At 40.4% G+C, this 21,116-nt stretch overlaps 1 protein-coding gene across 1 annotated transcript in view; it reads left to right on the forward strand.

Annotated features, from left to right (window-relative positions):
• Positions 1-1,722: 1,722 nt before the first annotated feature.
• DNAJC24 (DnaJ heat shock protein family (Hsp40) member C24) overlaps positions 1,723-21,116 on the forward strand; it is a 33,615-nt gene continuing 14,221 nt past the window's right edge. Inside the window, exons 1-3 of the mRNA XM_072421859.1 lie at positions 1,723-1,800; positions 3,905-4,031; positions 19,277-19,415. Of these exons, the coding sequence (XP_072277960.1) occupies positions 3,930-4,031; positions 19,277-19,415 (241 nt within the window). The 5' untranslated portion in view covers positions 1,723-1,800; positions 3,905-3,929. The remainder of the gene's footprint in view (positions 1,801-3,904; positions 4,032-19,276; positions 19,416-21,116) is intronic.

Consider the following 21,116-nt stretch of genomic DNA (forward strand, 5'->3'; position numbering starts at 1 on the left):
TACTTCTATATAAAAGATCACAGAGGTGTATCAATGCATTGCAACCATGCTTGGATGAAATACTAAAGCCCTGAGAAGGCAACGCCAACACACCTTGCCAATGGAAGTGCGTTGAAGCCCAGCCCAGGTGAGCTGTAAGTGACAAATGTTACCTATAGTGTCATGTTCTGGTGTATTAGGAAGGTCATTCCAAGGAAAGCTACCTGAATACAACACACATATGGCAGCATGATGGCTCAGTGGTTAGTGCTCTGGCCTTTGCAGCGCTGGGTTCAAGGTTCAAATCTCAGCCAGGACACTATCTGCATGGAGTTTGCAGGCTCTCCCTGTGTTAGTGTGGGTTTCCTATGGATGCTCCTGTTTCCTTGCACATCCCAAAAATGTTAGATTAATTGGCTTCCCCCCCAAAGTTAACCTTAAACTGTATTAAAGACATATAACTATGGTAGGGACATTAGATTGTGAGCTCCCTTGAGGGACAGCTAGTGACATGACCATGGACTTTGTACAGCGCTGCGTAATATGTTGGTGTTATGTAAATACTGTATATTAAAAGCCTACTGCTTATTATTACTCTTATTCCTGACACCTAAATATAAGAGGGGTTTAGAAGAAGCCGTGTGCAATGGGAATTATCTGCCTGAGATCGGGCATGCACGGTGACTTTTTCCTTTGCAGGAAGATGTCGCCCGAGCTGTGCAGTGTGAGATCGGGTGATGTGAGAAGAACCTGGAAGAAGCAGACATGGCGCTCGACTGGACTTGGTTTGTGGATGGATTAAGGGCTTTTCACCAATAAAGGTCTTTATTTTTAAGTTGTCACCTATTGGGGGGCAGATCGCTGGGGGAGATTTCCTCTCATTTCTCTTATATTGGCCCTGATTTATTAAAGCTCTCTAAGGCTGGGGAGGATACACTTTCATCAGTGAAGCTGGGTGATCCAGCAAACCTGGAATGGATTTATTAAAAGTCATTTGCTGTTTGTTAGCAAAGGTTTTGAATCCTGGATCAGATCTATTCCTGGTTTACTGGATCAGCCAGCTTCATTGATGAAAGTGTATTCTCCCCAGCCTTGGAGAGCTTTAATAAATCAGGCCGGATGTGTGCTGCTTCCCCCCCTCCTAGATTGTAAGTTCTTTGGGGCAGGGTCCTCTCTTCCTGGGTCACTGTCTGTATCTGTCATTTGCAACCCCTATTTAATGTACAGCGCTGTGTAATATGTTGGCGCTATACTATTAATTAATAAATACTGTTTATTATTAATAATATTAATAATAATAATTTCCTGTTACATGTTTGAGACAGAATGATTTGAAATCTCCCTAATAGGGTGAAATGGTTAAAATAAAACTTAAAAGTTTTTAACCCTTTCCTGTTCTACACAGAATGAAAACAATACTCAATTATGATTATTGATCCCATATTAGCTATAGATAGCCAAGCACACATTCTTAAAAGCTGACACGTTCTATCATATAACCTGTATTAGTATTCTCTTACATAGAAGCAATGTTCTCTATCCTCTGTGTTCCGGTTTCAGTCAGTAAAATTACAAAAAAAGAAAAATGTGAGACAATTGAGAACTTACAGTGCAGGATACAACAGCAGGTTCAACCCTGAGGGCAGCCGGTTACCATAGATACCGCATCAACAACACGCTAGAGAAAATGTTATTATATAATAAAGTTACACGTAGTTTGAATGGTGACGCCAGCTTTGCAAAGCATGATGGTTCGTGTAGTTTCCTGCTGACTTGCGCACGAGTTACAGATGGAGGAGCTGCGTTGGGCAGTGTGACCTGGTGGGTAGCTGGATTGGTGAGGGGGATAAGGGGTGGTCTGGGGGCTATTTTGGACTCTTATTTGTAGTAGGTTTTAGTTACATTTTCCGTACAATGTGGCCTGGTTGTGCTATACTGGGTCCTGAGGCCTGGGAGAAGCTGTCTATGACAAGGAATGTGTGTTATCTGCTGTTAATAATATTATTAAATTGTATTTATATAGCACCAACATATTACCCAGCGTTGTACAAGGAATAGGGGTTTCAAATGACAGACAGATATAGACAGTGATACAGGAGGAGGAGATGACCCTGACCAGAAGAGCTTACACTCTAAAAGGAGGTATTTCACTTTGGGGTGGAATTCCAGGCTTGTCAGAAAAGTTAAACTTATGATCATTTAAAATTCCCCCCCGTAGAGGGTTTACTTCTGTGCTTGGGGGTGTCAAATACTAAGGGGATGGTAAAAAATGGCTTCGGCTTACTTTATTCCTCCATCTCCGAACTGGCGGTGCACCCATTTTTTCCTGACATTCGTACCTGAGACCACTGGACTGGCAGGGGAGGACATGCAGGGACCGGGCATCAAGGGCACTGCAGGGGTAAATCAGCATTCCCAAGAACAGGAAGCCGCTCTATTAAAGTGTACCTAAACTCTGAAATTTCATTTTACAAAAAATGGTGCAGCACCGCCCCCTAATTTAGAAGATCGAGAATGAATAGGAGCACAGACGTAGGCATCCTGGGAGGCTCGTGGGTGCTCCTTTCGTCTTGGGAGGCTCTTGGGTGCTCCTTCGGTGCCCTTTTGTCAAACGGAAAAAAAAGCCAATCTCAGGCATGCGCAGTGAGATCCACAAGTTTTTTTCCCGTCACCTGATCTTGCGCCTGTGTCGGGTAATGTAGTAAGAAGAACCCGGAAGAAGAGGAGAAGATGGCGGCGCCTAGAGCGCCAGCCCGAAGACATCTGGTCCCACAACGTGGGACCTGATGAACCCCTCCGGACCGATCGACTGTGGGATTGAAGGTAAGTGCATTTTTTTTCCTTTGCCGTTTTTGAGTTTACTTCCTCTTTAAGAGACCTGGGATGGCAGATCTAGCAAATCATATCTTCATTTACAAGTAAAGCATAGGTTTGATCCTGCAGGATGAGTATGAGTTGGATAGGATGTAGAAGTCGGTAGGTTTGGCCAGAGATGGGCATTATTCATAACAATAAATTATTTAAATTAAATTGCAAAGCAACTACCGATGATTCTTTGAAATCCAGTGAGCTTTTAAAGTTCTGTACAATCTGTATAACCGGTCATGTTGAGTTCACGCTTTTACTACACATCTCCACCATGGTGCAGAGATGAGAAGGGATAGTGTATCGGTCTTGTAGCCCATGAAAGCAGCCAATATTACTGATTTTTCCAACTTCTTACAAAGCTAATACAAAGCTCCAAGGTTTACTTAACCTGATCAGTTTAAACAATACCTAATCTCAGAATTTTCACTTTACAAAAAAGGGTAGACATCCCTTTTATTTAAAGTAAAGGTTCAATGCTACACCCCCCCCCCCTCTTAATTCTCGATCCCCTAGGCGATCAAGAATGAATGGTAGCGCAGAGCTTCCTGAGATACCTTTGTCACACATCCCGGGAGGCTCTTAGTTGCCCTTTCATCAATAGGGGAAAAATTGACAATCTCACGCATGCGCAGTGAGAACCGGAAGTTTTCGCCCAATTTACGTCACCTGATCATGCGTCTGCGCAGTGTGAGATTGGGTGATGTAGGAAGAAGAACCTGGAAGAGGAGAGAAGATGGCGACAACTGATGCTTCCTTTGCGCTGGGCCAATTTCAGATACCGGGACCACGCGGGACCCAATGAAAGAAATTTGACGAATAGACTAATCTGCGGGATTGAAGGTAAGTGTGATTTTATTGTTTGGGGTTTACTTCCGCTTAAACTATGAGAGAAGGGCTCCCCAGGTCTCTATCCTATGGCTGCTTCCATTGGAGGTTTTAGATGTAGAACTCCATTAAAGAAAATTGACAATAAGCACAAGTATATAATAAGGAAAATGTTAATTTGAAATCTCTGGAAGACAAAGCTATTCAAGAATAACTCTTTTTATTTGTTTAGGCTTTCAAAGATGTAAGGGGAACATATGCTCATGGCTTCACAGAAGGACTGGTATTGTATTCTGGGGGGACATCCATCCGACAGTCAAGCAGTGCTAAAACAAAAGTACCAAAAGCTGGCATTATTAGTAAGTATACTACATAATATTATTTATGTGTGCGTGTCTATTAAAGTACCAGTGTATATGAATTGTGTTAATTCAGTAACCCAGGGCATCTAAACCAACAGATCAAACTAATACCTAGGTCAATGGTTACCAGATAGACAGAGTATTAACAATGAATATAGAAATGTGGAAATTATATGATCCAATAAAGCTTACATAAACTCAAAATAACAAGGAGTTGGGCTATGTACACACGTCAGATGATTCTCGTCGGATTATTGTCTCACGGCTGATATTAAACGAGAATCTAGCGTGTATAGCGCTCGTCTGGAGGACCATCCTGGAGGATCCACGGACAACGAAAGATTGTATTGAAAGTGAAGGGAGGAGAGCACAGCGGGGTGCCGCTTCATCTTTCTCCTCCCTCCACTCTCTATAGAGCAGAACGGTGCTGTATGTGTATGTAACTGTATGGCATATGTGCAGAGGTTACATCATCCAATAGTTGAAGAGAATTGCTGTGTTCACCGAAGTCTGCTGTGATTATGGCGCATTACTAGGATGCATTGATTACCAGTCTTGGACGACTGCACACAATTAAGTATGTGCCACAATTGGTTTATGGCAGAAGCTCATCACCCACCCACGAGTGAAGTTCCACTTTAAGGGCAAAGTGACACTTTGTGTAAACCCCCTCTTACCATTGTATTACCTCCCCCTCCCCTACTATTATATTACCCTCCCTCCTATTGTTCCTTTCTCTGTGGCAGGCACCACAAATATACCTTGCTGGTGTTCATGCACGGTGGAAGGCATAACATTGCCTCCATCATGAGACCATGCTTAGATTCATGGGAAAAGGTTGCATGTACCCCTATACTTTGAACCATAGGGTTACATTTCCAGCTCGTGATCAGATGAGAACCTAACTTCTGCCTGGTTCCTGACAGCTTTCTTGTCCCAAATGATAGTGCGCATGTGCGAGTCCCATGGAACTGACTTATTACTTTTCTTCTTTATCAGCCAAGACAGGTGGAGAGGGGAATATAAAGTGTTTAGGGGTGATATATTATTAGTCATTCCTCTTTCTCCTCAGGGGTTGCAGTGAGGGTGATTCCAGTCTATGTGATGACGTACCCCCAGGGGGTGGGTGATTGACAACCTGTGCTCATAAGGGGTAGGTGGGATGATTATCGAGGATGGCGGCTGTGGTTAGTCTACAGCAGTGGTCACCAACCTTTTCGGACCTATGGACAACTAAATGCATGGAATCCAGACCGCCCATGCGTGGGGAGCCGTGTGTTACTCAAAGGCGAAGAAACTTCCCCCAGAGTGATGTCATGATACCAGAACCCACCCACTCTCTCTCTGAGCCTGGGATAGGAGAATGGGCAGGTTGTGTCCATACGGGGGACATGGTCTGTGGCTCTCGCCGCTTCACCCCCTAGTGGGGTCCTTCTTCTGACCCCACGGGGGGGCACACCCTCCAGAGCTGCGGCTCACTGGTCTACAGCACTAGGGATAACATAAGTATTGGAGGGAGAGATCTTTTTATTTTGTAGAGATACAAGGCAGCATAATCAAATGGGAGTCATGTTTTTAGTATAGGTCTGCCTTTCTCCGAACGATTTCGTCTGACATACAAGCAGAGTCCTCAGCTCTTTGCTTGAGATGTGAAATAAAATCCTTACATTCTATGCTCATCTCCTGTTTGACATGTGTGGAGAATTGCTGAAGAATGGCCAGACTCCAGGATGTCTCGTATGCATATGTAAATTAGATTTTGGGTTCCATTTCCTGCTGGTGATCAGATGAGAACCCAACCTTTGCCTGGTTCCTGTCAGATTTCACCTCTGAAATGATATTTCTATGGGACTGGCACATGCGTGCCCACTCGCTACTCCTCTTCTTTGCCAGCCAAGGCAGGTCACTTCTGACGGGTAAGGTGACAACTGCTTTCACAAACACAAATGTTCAGTTATAAAGCAGCCAATGTCCCCAAATGCACTGTATGACCATACATTAACTTCATGGGTATGTATAGCCAAAAAATCCTTTTCTTTTTTAAGATAGGGAGGGGTAGAACCACTATCAAGTAATTGTCTGTATCCGTAGATACATTTACCCTCTATTTGTGCTGGAATACCAATTATTACAAGAACAAAACGAGAGGGGGAACCTTCCAATGGTGGCACATGTTCCAGTGAAAACTGTAGAATAGGGGAATTTTTCTAACTTTATATATTCATCTATAGTTCCAGTTTCATATCTGGGACAGGACATAAGCCAAAACATTCACAGTGTGCCAAAAATAAATTGACAGGTGTTGTAACCCTTAGCTACACTGTAAATAGAAATTATGTGCTTCGAAGGGAGGGTCTGTCCTTGAATAATCTTAGTGTTGTGATAGAAAACGAGTAAAAACTCACTACCATCCTTTTAAATATACACTACCATTTCCATTTTTGGGTCTGGCTTTTTTTGGCAGGAGTGGTTGCTCCTTAATACACCTATGAACATATTTTGACACAGTTCATATTGTCTTGTAGAAATATCCTTTATGCCCCCTTTTATATGCTTCAGACAGGCCTCCGAAACTACGCAGTTGTCACCAGGGCACCTTTACTGTTTCATTTATAGAACAGTTTATTCCTCAGTCTCCTTACGAAGTAGACTGGTATATTATAGACAGGTTTCCCTTCCTATTCTATCACATTACATTAGTGTAATCGTAACCAACCCTATTTAGTAAATATGGAAAAATGAAAGAAAAAAAGGGGCTTCAAGGCTTTTTTTCAGTTATATTTCATAAAATATTTGGTCACAAGTATTGATATACATTACCATATTAGTTTGTGTCCAGTTCCCATTATATAGTTATAGGGCATTAATCAATGGGACGTCGGGTGGAAGAAGAGAGAGGCAGCGCAATCACATTGCCTCTCTCTTCTTCCACCCGATCTAGGATAAATACTTGTACCCTTTCTATAAAAATAACCTGACTCAGTACCACCACTAACATCTTTTATTATAGATACATCTACATATTGACTTTGATATATACGGATATCCCCCCATACTCGTCACTAATGACACAACAGACTGATACAATCCCAATCATCTTGAAAAACAAACTCTTACATCTGTAATTTACCCCTAAGGAAGCCCTTTGGGTAAAACGTGTCGGGTAACAAGACGTCCCATTGATTAATTCACGTTATACAATAATCAGCATACCTAGCACAGGATGTGTATGTTTAGTTCAGCAAATTCCACCCCGTAACTATATAATGGGAGTTGGACACAAACTATTATAATAATGTATATCAATACTTGCGATCAAATATTTTATGAAATCTAACTATTGAAAAATATCCTTGAAGCCCCTTTATTTTCTTTAATTTTCCCAATATTTCCACAAGTATACTGGTAATCAGAGAAATGTGTAGGGGAGCTTCTCTATTGTTCATTGCTAAACTTAAAGCCCATCTCTGCTCATTGCACATGCTCATTTCACTACCTTGCCACCTATAGTTTTTTATTTTTATTTTTTTTTTACCTTTCTATTTGGAAGCTTCTTTATATTAATCTTAGTCCACAGTTTGCATCCCTCTCTGCCAGCTGGCAGAGCCAGCCCCAGGACACCACTGATACTTATTTATCTGTAAGGGTGGCATTCTGACAACCACTATAGGGAGGGACATTTATCCCAATTACCACCAATGTAAGAGCAGTTTTCTGCTGATACCCAAAATATCCGATTTAGCAGGGAAACCCTGAGATTTAAACAGTATTTCAATGGTTTCTTTGGGGTAAAAAGTTTGAGAAAGTGTTGCAGCTTATACCAGTGATGATCAGTAATCCATTGATCCAATCTGTACTTCCACTGAATAGTTGCATCTTCTGACGTCATTACAAAATTGAAAGGATCCCACCATTGGACAGCCAATTGGAAATGCCTATGTCACCCCTGCAGCAAAGTGTATCTTCCTAGAGATACAAATATCTCGCACATGCTGGTAATACCTGTGAAGCTGTGTGCTGACTGGTGAAGCGGAGAATCTCGGTATAACGCTGATGCCCTAGGCATGACACACCGGTGCCTAATTGTAAATAATGCCCTAGACTTTAAACACATCTGATGATCGACACATAGCACCATTGTTTAGGCTATAAGGAGTGCCCTGGTGGAAACGCAAATTAGGAGTAAATAGACAACTGGGTAGCAGTGGCAGCAAGCCAAGTCTCTATGGAAATGAGGATCCTGGCTTGTTAGAAAGTGGATATGAATTTACATTATTCCAAGTGATGACTGCTCAGACAATTGTTGCAGAGACAATAACTCTATGAAACTAATTCAGAGCCATTGTCCGACCCCATCACTACGAATTTTTCTTCGCCCATTTTATATAGGCTCATATTTTTGGGTCAGTGCAGATCGGTTTTGGAATGAGCCTGCAGCTGTTGTGTGTATGGAAATTACTGTTTACAGATACGAGACCTGTAAAAATAGGGGAAAAGTGCTTTTGTGTGTTTTTTTTTTTTCTTTTGTGATTATTTCTTTTATTTGCTGTTATTTGAATATTCTTATTTTCCAAATGCAGTCAGGTAATTATAGTGAAAGCAATACAGATGCAGCTTCATTGACAGGATTTATGCAATTGGTCTATAAGGATGAGTACAGGTGCGGTGGAGTTTATCAAAGTGAATGAGACGTCTTCCACTGAACAGTTACCTTTTGTCCTTAACTTATGATGAGCTGATAAAGAGAACCTGTTTATTTTGATTATTTCTTTGGTCCTTTTATTTTTATTATTACACAGTATTTATTTAGTTCAGACATATTACGCAGCGCTGTACAAAGTCCATAGTCATGTTACTAGCAATCCAATGTCCCTACCATAGTCATATGTTATTTCCACAATCTAAGGTCAATTTTGGGGGGAAGACAATTAACCTTACTGCATGTTTTTGGGATGTAAGAAGAAACCAAAGTACACAGGAGAAACCCACACAACCATGGGGAGAACCTGAAAACTCCTGTGTCCTGGCCGAAATTCGAAACTGGGACCCAACGCTGCAAAAGCCAGAGCACTTACCTCTAAGCCACTGTGCTATTAAACAATTCACATGTATATAATTTATTTTATTAGTGCTCACACAATATCTGCCGTAGATGTACAGAACTTTGATAATGGACAAGACCTTTCTGTCCTTCCTTTGTGGCATTGGATCCTAATATTCTTCCTAGGATTTGTTTTATAGACAAAAGCAGCTTGTAGTCCAAAACAAATGTTTTTTTTTAGGGCACTAAACGATCAGATGTAGCAACTATCATTGACCTCTAAGTTGGGTCTTAAGAAGAAACTAAATCTATTATACTCACCTGTCCAGATTCTGTAGCAGGGTGCTGTCATCTTCTTCCTTTTTCTCTTACTGGATATGATCTTCAGTCATCCTAATTGGCCAAACTGGGATGATGTAACTTCCGTGCAGGTGCTTTGGATTTCATTAATTCCTGGCAAGTGCAGGGAAATTAGATTGGCGGGTATCCTGGCACCCATCAATTCCGCATTTTGACAGTGTCCCAGAGCGATTAGGTAGGTAGGAGGGATTATTGCAGAAGCGACATTGCCTGTCCTTTTATGCAATAATGACCTGCCTGATCATGCATTTTTAGTCCAACTTTAGTTCTGTTTTAATATTTTGTGTCAATCAGTTTTTTTGAGTTTTCAGTGGAAAGTAAAACAAACATACATAACAAACAGTAAAACAAAACACAGATATCTTATTTACCCGTAACAGCATTGGCTCTGTTTGAGCATAAAATACACAACCTAGATACAGCATATACTCTGATAAACATAGTAATAAACTGTCAAAGCCCCCATGAATCAGAATAAGATAAATCAACACAAACATACAGGCAATAACAAAAATACTCATAGAGGCATATAACATAAATAATGCTCCAACAATCTTAAGCTGCCTATATTGATATATATATATTTTAAATTGTTCCATTCTGTCGTCATCTTCGGCCACTAGCATTTCCATATGGCGGATTGTTTCGAGTTCGGATACCCAGTCAGCTATAGAAGGAGCAACAGACTGCCGCCACAATCTCGGGCTGTTTTAATATTTTTATCTTTTAAGGTTGTCCTATTGGATGATTGCTTGTTTCAGGGTATATTGGGCCAAGCCTTTACATTACCCCCTACATTTCTCCTAGGAAAGGTTTCCGTAAATCCAACCAAAACAGGACCTTCTGAATCCGCCAGATTGTTCCCCAGTGTTCTCCCTGGCCACTTTTAGCCAGGCACATCACCTGGCACTTTTCAGTTACCACCAGCTTGTGTTTGCGTGGTTACCAAAAGGTTGGGCCACAATACAGGGGCTGCCACCAACTTACAGCTTCTTCCCATTCAGCTACAGCTTTCAAAAGAAATCTGGGGAGAATACTGTTGTCATTGAACAGTACAGTTCCACATTTTACATATAGGATGCTGAAAATTCTTGTGGCCAGGTAAATATCCCTTGGTGCGTTGGTTCCATGGCTCACATTCTTGTTCAATCTATGTGTTAGAGTAAGAATACATGAGAAATAGGTAAATTTATTTAATACCAAAAAAAAGTACAATATTTTTTTGCATAAAAAAATGATGTGGATTTATTTTGCTAGTAATCCTTGTTCAATTACTATTACACAAAGATTTGTTTCAATAAATAGAACTAAACAAGCAAAAAAGTAAAGTAGTACCCAGACAGATTTCCTATTTATTGTATGTTAAACAAAAAATAAAATGAGGAATTCTGATAGGGATGGGTTCGTTTTAAAAACACACATTTTTCCGGCATGTTGCAGGGCATTGTGTTTGGCAGCTCATTCATGATGCTGAATAAAGCCTATCACACACAAATGTAGTGAATGCGGTGTTATTTTTAAAATGAGGTGCATTTGGGATACCATTAGGAATGATTGGCATACCAAAGCATGAACCTTGCATTGTTGGGTTTGTGTTTCTTCGATACCCCTGAGGAAGCCTTTTAGGGCGAAACGCGTCGGGTACAGCAATCAACATGAACAAAGGATTGGAGATTGTATTATTTGTATGGCAAGGAATTTACATGATTGGCTAGATGCCTATGTCTAAAGCCCTCTTGGGCCAAATTGTGAATGCTTGGACCAACAAACAATCTTTTGGTTATAAATTGAATTTATTATGTTAAAGTGCCTCCTGGGGCCAATTTGATACTGTTTGGACCACAAGAAAAGATTGTGACCAATTTTTGAAACTGTTATATTTTCTCTGGTTATATTTGTTATTGTTTATTGAATTTACAATACAACTTTATTTTTTGTGCCTAGAAAGACCCTGCTTTCTCTTTAATCTTTCATTTATTGAAGAAGGGTTGGCACTCAGTCCTATAAATATCCTTATTGTATTATAACCACTACTGGCACTCTTAAACAATATAAAAATTGAAGGTTTTCCCATTACAAATATCAATTCTATATCACTTTGTATCAATGGATAAAATTACGCAAGCAAAAAAGTAAAGTTATAACCAGTCACTTTTTTTTTGATTAATATAAAACAAAAGCTGAAATAAGGAATTCTGATTGGTGAACAGTAACGGCTCCAATTCAGAATTTGCTGTGTATCATCCCTATCGTTCCAAAACTGCCCCTATCAGAAATGTATTTAAATCTGGCTTCTTGGGAAAAAAAGCAACCAAATATTTCCTAAACATCAAGAAACAGCTTGGCTCAGTAGCAGCAAAGCAAAATAAAGTCGGTGCCAGAAAATCTCAGCTTGCAGAGAATTCCTCTAATGAGAAGGTTTGTAAACGTATCCTATCATAAGCATTGGGGGGCAGTAGTGTGTTGTATTTTGCCAGCCTCTTGGTGTCTCATAAGAATTAAATATTTTGTCCTAGATCTTTTGTTACTGTATGGCCAACATAACACACTGGCATTTCCAAGCCCAAACTAAAAAAAGGGGGAGGGGGGCACAGGCTTATTTAACAGGCTTGTATAAAGGGCACGGGTGATGTGATGAGTGCTGCAACCTATAGCAACCAGACCGGTTATATAAGAATATGAGCATGATGAGGAGTTTGCACAGAATCATTTGCTTTATTTCCATGTGTATATTACATTATTTAACATTTACATTTCCTATCGTTTGCCCTAATAAAAAGAGAAGAATATTTGTAGCTGATTAGTTTTATTTTACATTCTGAACATTGACAAGCTGATGTTTTTTATGTACTATTACATGTTGCAAAATAAAGATTTCACACAAATATGTTTTCTAAATTTTGGTCTTAAATATTCGTTTTACAAATAAGCATTTATTGCAGGGTGCATGAGCAGGGTGGCAGCCCCTGTATTGTGAACCAACTTTTTAGTAACCACATAAAAACAGCCAGGTGATTGCTGAAAAGTGGCGGGTGGTGCGCCCGGCTAAAAAAGGGTCTGGGTAGAACACTGAAGAGTGACCTCTGTACAGAATGCTGGACATTTTAATAACTTGCCATCCCAGTTTTCACCCCAGACATTTTTTTTAAGCCGGGTGGAAAGAAGCTGTAGGCGGCCCTGTATTGTGACCCAACTTTTAAATAACAACGCAAAAACGGCTGGTGCACCCGTTAAAAGGGACTGGGGAGAACACTGCATTCTTTGAGACTCTAGTGAGATGATTCAGAATTAAGTGACAGGCGCATTTGACCTGCAGATAATCTCCCTCTTGACCTGCTTCAAGCATATTTTTGCATTTCCTTTAACTTGGAAAGGAAAAGCTATCAAAGCAATACCTATGGCAAATGGTTATATCTCTAAAAGGGGTAGCAGTCCCTCCTGTGTGATATATTCTGCAGTCTGTGTTTGATCTCCGTGGTATTTAGGTCTTCATCAACCTTCTGTAGAGCAGGCTGTAAAATGTTGTTCACTTTATTAAAAAGAAATAGGTACATTTTTAAGTATTTATCTGGCATGGACACAATGCATATGGAAATTTAGTGTGGGAGGAATCGTACCCTAAAACATCAGAAATCCAAATGGTACTTAACTTAAAGGTCCACTTTTTAACAAAGTATTCTTTTTGCCCCTTCCTCAGCTGAGGCAATTTAGCCTAGCCTTCTCGGGTACAATCGTCCTATATGAATATTTAGGTCTAGGTCAGGCTTTCTCCACCTGGGTTCCTCCAGAGGTTACTGGGGGTTCTTTGTGCAATGACCGATTTGTAACTCTCAGGCCAGTTTATCTGACTCCAATGATCATTTTGGCTATTTGTAAGGGTGACATTCTTCCCACTGGCCAGCAATGTAAGAGGAATTCTCACTGATCACCACACTAATGTACTATGAGCTGTGGATATAGTAATTATAGGAGTGCTTCCGTAAAGACCTGAAAGTACCCCCCTGTTAAAAAGTTTGAGAAACACTGATTTAGAAGAAATATGATGACTGTTTGCATACCATAGCTCTCTTTTTCTTGGCGTCTGGTTTGCTCCTCCAGTGATCTATGTTATGGGCAGGCCCCTGGCATTGCCACTTACTGTGCAGGACTATTGGTCATACACTCAAGGGAATGGCGTCGGTCAGAGTGACGGCAACAACTACTGGCAGAGAGTAAGAACCTGCAGGAGCAAAGGAATGAGTTACTCAAAAGTGCTTTATACACACCCCAGACAAAAATTGACATTTAAAGCCTACATAAACTCAAAGTGAGATCTGCAAGTTTTTTCCCATCCTACGTCACCCAATCTCGCATCTGGGTCAGGTCACTTAGGATGAAGAACCTGGAAGAAGAGACAAAGATGGCGATGCCCGGTGCGCCGGCTCCGGCACTACGCGGGACCTGATGCAAGACACCCCGGGATGGATCAGACTGTCCTGCGGAATTGAAGGTAAGTGTAATTTTTTTTTTTTTTGACAGTTTTTAGTTTAGTTCCTCTTTAAGCCTTGCAGTATGGGGGCTGAGCCAGTAGTCAGGCTTTAAGACAAAAGTGGTCTGAAGTAATTTCTCTTTTTGAGTTTTGGTTATTAAACCGAAGCACAAGTAATAATGATAACCCGCAAACCAGGAGCATAGCATACCCATACAAATTGTGTACCTGGAAGGAAGTACCCCGGACACCTTTATTAGGATCATAAAATGAGCAATAATGTGCTCAGTGAGCAGGTTTAATAAAATCAGGAGGGAGGCGATGTGTCTTAGTCATTCTCTTACCTTGCTATCTAGAAGCTGTCCTTTGTCATGTAGTTGCTATAGGTGATGCACACGTTTTTTACTGCACCGTGTTAATCTCAGAATGAAGCTGACTTGGCATTGGCCTGAGAAATAGCTGCTAAAATTCTTTTACGTGTAAATGGAGATTCATACAGCAAGGTTTTGGAGGAGGTGACGGTGTACTGCTAATTGCAATTGTCACGCACTGGGTTAATTTCCTTTACTATTAGACAAAGCATAATTAGAAAGCTGTAACCATTCTGCGAGAAAAAATTATATAGAGTAGACATTCTTTTATTAATTGTATTTTGTCTTGCAGGTGGGTGCCAGACATATTATAGCAGACACTACAAAACCCCTTTAATTTGAGAGTTGGGGTGTGGAGTGCAAGATTATTGTAAATTATCAAATAGGACTTTAAAAAAAAGCTTCTGGAGCATCTTCAACTTTTACATTGTTATGTCTTGCTAAAGTATCTTTTGGTAGAAGTGGTCCTTTAAGCCATGCCCCTGTTCCCTTGAATGCAATCCATCTGGGGCAATACTTCGCTATGGCCCCTTTACAGTGATATTCAATGTGCAGCAATCTTGCCCCGTCCAGATTCTCTTCAAGTTTCCCGTGTTTGCTGCAGCCTGATTTATTAAAATGGGGGATATTTCCTAATTAAACTACTGCACTTACTATAAGAATGCGCAAAATAAAAGGTTCGGATGGGATTGCTTTCATGAGGAGGTCATTAGGCTTCCCCAAAGAAGCTCGTTGGAAGAGGACAGAGGTAAGTTTTGAACCAAGTTAGTTGCACTTAACAGGGTGGTGCTCATGCCTTAAAATGAACATAAAAAGACAGATTATGCCGTTTCCACATTGTGGAATGTGGAGTTATATATTGGACCAGGTGGGATGCTTGGAAGGGACGGGGTATGCTTGAAAGTGGAACTGTATGCAAAAAAAGAAATGACACAAATGCTGCCGTCTCTTGCATAAAGACTGCAGTTTTTTTATTTTGAGTTCCTCTTGTAAATAAGAAAATGTATTACTCTATGATCCTGAACTCTCTTTGGGAAAAAAAACGTTTGGAATAATATACATATACTGTACATTTCAATAGAATCCAAGAGCATTTTGAATTCTGCTAAAAACTTCTAGCTCCTCTTTCCTCCAATGCCGCCATGTCAAGTTGCTCTCGGTTTAATGGGAGTTGCACAGCAGGAAGTGTTCATGATCCTAACAACCATCATCCACCAGGAATGTTTCTTGTTTGTGGAAATAGAATAGAGGAATGGTGCCTAGTTAGCGTCTTGTACACTAGATTTTCCAAAACTTTCATCTCCTTGGTCCTTCCACTTTCCAGGACACTGGCATGGAAGGCTTACAAAGGACATGGAAGGCTTACTAAGTAATTTGAATATAGGTCCACCAAGCTCGATTTGTGTGTTATACCTGTCTGGATTTGTCTATTGGCTTCTATGCTAAATTTGGATGCTGGTACCAACTCGGTACTCCTTTGGTTAAGTGTGACCTTCATAGGTGTTTATCTGATCAATGGGCCTGACTTATTAAAGCTCTCCAAGGCTGGAGAAGATAAACTTCATTAGTGAAGCTGGGTGATCCAGCAAACCTGGAATAGATTTCCTAATTAATTCACTATTTGTTAGCAAATGTTTTCAATCCTGTACCAGATCCAATCCAGGTTTGCTAGATCACCCAGCTTCATTGTTGAAAGTGTATCCTCTCCAGCCTTTGAGAGCCTTCATTAATCAGCTTTAAAAATCCTGAAACCTATTTTTGACCATTACAAGAACAATAAAGGATTATATATTATATTAGTAACTAGGTTTGGATCTGCTTTAACTGGCATATGGAACTTTATCTTCTTGAATGCTGTGGTCATTGAGGTGTCGTAAAACCCCTGTGTGTCTGAAATGGAAAGTTTTATGATCTATTGGCATACCTTGCCTTGCTGTAGATGTTTTTTTCTTTGTGTTTGTTACATCCACCCATCATTTATTGGCCTTTTCGTTTACAGCCTCTGTACCAGTCGCTCCATAGAACTCCATGAGGTTTTAACGTGCATTCTTGGAAATGCAAAATTAATTGTTTTGTTATTCATATTATTGAAAGAACAATGGCCCTGTGCATTTTGATGAAGGGGAATCCAATGAGTGGTCTTTTGTAAACTAATTATTATTCATCCGGTGAATAGGTTGCATGAGTAAATTACATACATATCCATCAATGTGATAATGCCCACCTGTATGAAATCTATTGGCCTATTCTTTTATTAATTTTAATTATATAGCAACAACTCTTTACATAGGAGCCTGCGAGGTTACTCAGAAACATACATATACTACAATTATTGAAGTGCATAATAATATTCATACATTTTAAAGTTGGTTTATATAGGGATATTTTTTTTAGGTGGGAAGGTTGATGATATACTTTTCTTAAGCTTTGAAGATGTTTGATTATTATGATAATAAAAATTATTTATATATATATCCTAAAAATTTTAATCAGTGACAGCTGATGTGAATATCATGGATTCTCTTTTGACAATGGCAGCTGTCAAGCAGTAGGATTTAATAAGCAGGAAGTTCTTAAAGGGAATGTGTTGGAAGCAGGAAAAATGGACAAGTGTTAGGATTTTGACCATGGCTAAATAATGATGGCTGTGTTCAAGCATCTTAAAAACCTGTACTTGTGGGGTATTTGTGGTGTGTAGTGATCAGTACCTACCTAAAGTGGTCTAAGGAAGAGCTTCCAGTGAACGGGAAACAAGTTATGGGTGCCCAAGACTCATTTGTATGTTGGGGTAGGGGTACAAATGGAAACTGCGCTGATTCATGTAACAGGTGTTCCATATCCAGCTTGAAACTTGCTGCATACGCAGCCTGTGTCTTGTCCACCCCTTTCAGTGCCTACAATAGGCATGTGCATGACGGAACTGGACTGTAGACCAAAAGAAAAAAGACATGACCTAGTCTGAAGACATTGTTTTAGATCTTGTTGATGGCAGGTGATTGTGTGTTGCTAACCTTGGAAAGAGTTGACAGCAGGATACACTATGTAATAAAGCCTGGCCAGTGAAGTTTGTTTGGCTTAAAAGATCTGATGCTTATGCCAGGACTCCATGGGAGGTCTTATAAACTCTGATGGGTCAGAGCTGGCACAATGGGGATGCTCCTAAATATTATATAGCTGGTTTTACTGTTCTGCCTGATCCATGTGTCTTATTCTGAAAATGATTTCAAGTATCAGTCTTGAAACTCAGTAGCTAGTTTACTAATTTAAGCATTCTCAACAAAAATGCTGGCCATCTTTTTATTGAAAAGATAGTAGAAAAGTTTGCAATTATAAAATGACATATCAGGAAGCTAGTAAGGAATATGAAAGACATGAAACATTACAACAGTCAAATGATAGTAATCCTTGCACACAGTATACAACTGCTCCACATTTTTGTTCTTGGAAGAAAGCTTGTAAGCAATATGAAAAACGTAGAATATTACAATCGTACGAATGCTAAGGGTAATTACCTCATGTGCACTAACTGATACACCATAACCAAATGCTTTATTTTGCTGCTGAGTAATGTAGGTGATCTATAGGATTGCACAGGACGAAGAATGCAGGGCAAGTAACATTTCCTAGGCTGGAAGATCAATTAATAGAGCAAAAGAGCTGGAGAGCGTTGACAGAACATGCTATCTAATTAGCAGCCGATGAACCATGTCAGCCACAAAGGAAGACTGGATGGCTTCGGGCTATCTACTCCTGCAAGACCTCTTTACATAACAGTAGGATGTAAATGGCTGAGTCTGAAAACTGGGGCATATTGTTATGTAGCAGGAAGAAAGGTTCATGCAGATCAACAAGTTGTGAGCTCCTGTAACCTGTTGTGATCATGTACAAATGTTTATCTTTCCATCAGACAAAAGGATATGCCTCCTAATGTGCAGGAGGTTGGATGGTGAGACATCCAACATAGCCAGGGACCACTAGATTGGTTGTTAGATATATATGTATGTATAGGTATATATATGTGTGTGTGTGTGTATGTATATATATGTGTATATATATATATAATTTGTGAGGGGTTAGCTTCAAATGGCAGGCTGACTGTGAGGAAAATCAATACAGTGTGTTCACTTTAGGGCTTCTGCCTGTATTTATTCACAAAATCATCAATTGAAATAAGCAAATCTTTAGGGTTTTTCCCTCGCAGGGGATCAGTCATCACAGGATGACAGAATAACACAAATTTAGCCTCCTAACTCTCTCTCTGATACACTTCAGTGCTGTTGGTCCTGCAGACCTAAACATTGGGAGGCCTCCTGGGCTCTCCTAGCATATATGCTACAACCAGCCTGTCCACCTGAACCCCGCCTCCTCTGGCTGCAACTCCCCGTTTCAAAGACAGGTGCCCTTTTACTTGAATTAGCCAGGTGCTCCTGAGCCATTCTCTATTTATGGCCTGGAAAGGGGATAGAGTGCCTGGCCCAAGCATTCCTTTCACAACCCTTCAGGCTTGGATCTCAAATAAAAAGATGCAAATCTGTAGCAACACAATTATTCATTGCCCTATATAGACCCTTTATTCGCTTTTCCAGGTTAAATTGAGGTGCATTATGCCAAATAGCCTCTGATTTTGGCATCAAATATTTCCTTCTCTATATATATATATATATATATATATATATATATATATATATATATATATATATATATATATATATAATTTTTTTTTTCCTCTTTGAATCATGTCCTAACTGTCCAGTGTAACCAAACTTTCATTAACCCCCCTCCCCAATACCAGCTGGGTGGTAAAGCACTGGGTGGTATGCCCAGCTAAAAGAGACTAAGGGAGACCACTGGGTCTGTAAAAACAGTCCTCGTCTGGACTTAAACTTTTTTTTACTGCACTCCACATTTCATAATTGTAATTGTTTAATATTGTGTTTGTACAAACGCTGGCGGTTTTTAGTTCCTTATTGATCCTCTTTTGTCTTGTTTTCCATATGAGCAGTATCATCCAGACAAGCAGAACACGGAAGAGGTCCCTGAGCAGACTACAGAGGGAGCGCAGAGGTTCATTGAAATCAGTCAAGCTTGGAAAATTTTGGGGAATGAAGAGACAAAGCGAGAGTATGACTTGCTACTCCGTGGTAGGTCCTCTTGAATAATTGCCTGTGTTGCCCATCTACTATAGTTTAGTTTGCCAGGATGAGAAGAATACACATTAACGTGATAACATATTGTTTGCTTTGTGCACTTTTATTTTATAACCCAGTGCCAATGTTCTTTTTTTCTTCATACTATCCTAATTTACCATATATCATCTTTTTCTTTAATTCACTGCTATAAATCTCCACTAGCCTTTTTCAGCCACTTCCTGTCTACATGCAGCCTCTTCACTGTTGGCTGCACATAGTTGTTCTGGAATGGCTTGCTGCTAGTGACAGCAGCTAACCAATCCTGCATGGTATAGCCTCCTAAAGTTTCCATCTGGGGTGCACGTGACAGGGTGATAACAGCAAAGACAAGGACAGAGAGTTGTCAGGTTATCTTTATTGCAGTGTTTCCTATCCAGGGTTCCTCTAAAGGTTTCTGGGATTCCTTGAGCAACGAGCAATGTGTGACTCTTAGGTCAGTTTATCCAACACCAATGATCTGTAAGGGTGACATCTTACCAATGGCCAAGCAAGTAAGAAATATTATTCCCCTGACCACCACATTAATATGTGAGCTGTGGGTATAGTAATTATAACGGGTTCTCTGAATACCTAAAATTTATTTCAAAGGTTCCCCCATGTTAACAAAGTTGAAAAATGCTGCTTTATGGAGATCCCATTTAGAGGGTTCTAAAAACCTAGATGCTCTGTTTCAGTGGTCACCAACGTTTTGGACCTCACAGACCACTACATTCATAACTGTAAATCCCGTTCATGTGCGGGGAGCTGTGTGTCACTCAAAGGGGAAGAAACTTCTCCCAGAGTGGCGTGATGATGCCAGAACCTGCCCACTCTCCCATCGCAGGCTCAGACCTGCTTGATAAGCATCCTGGGGGGACAGTAGCGCAGGGCTGTGGACACAACAAAAGTTATGTCCATACGGGGTACATGATCAGCGGGGTCATTTTCCTGGTCCCACTGATGTCTTCTTCATTCAACTTTTGTTGTGTCCACAGCCCTGTGCTACTGTCCCCCCAGGATGTTTATCAAGCAGGTCTGAGCCTGCGATGGAGATAAGGGCCCACCGGCCAGGTAATTCTTCTTGAAGACCACCGGTTGGCGACCACTGATCTGTATAGTTACTCCTCCTCCACTGGTATTGGTGGCAGGCAAAGCAAAGCCTACTCATAGACCCGAAATAGGATTCACTCTTGGCTTCCGCCGTGCAGTTATCAAAAGAACATCACATGACTTTCTCTGAAAATATTATTTTGTAATTGCTTCCAGTGAGAGAAGAATAAGCAAGCACCATACATAAGAAATCATTCTGTTTAATGGAGAGGGTAGGGGGGGACAAGCAAGTGGCACCGCGCTGTGCTCCTCTCCGAAGGAGTGAGTAGTGGCCAATCCCGATAAGGTGTTCATCAATCCACCATGCTCATAAATGCACACGTCAGATTTTCACAGAGATGACCATGACTATTTGTTTCAGGCTAGAATTATATGACGTGTGTACATAGCTTTGGATATCTATACAGTAGTTGGATTAGAAACTTTTCTTGTGTAGACCCAAGTTCTTCCTAACTTTGAAATTAATGTTTAGTGACCCTTAAAATATAGCTTTTCTAGCATGCTTTTTTTTAACTTCTAAAGGCTATAAATGAGAGCTTTAATTAGTCTGCTTTTTTTAAAAAA

This window comes from Pyxicephalus adspersus, chromosome 9 (assembly GCF_032062135.1).
Source record: "Pyxicephalus adspersus chromosome 9, UCB_Pads_2.0, whole genome shotgun sequence".
Lineage (NCBI taxonomy): Eukaryota > Metazoa > Chordata > Amphibia > Anura > Pyxicephalidae > Pyxicephalus > Pyxicephalus adspersus.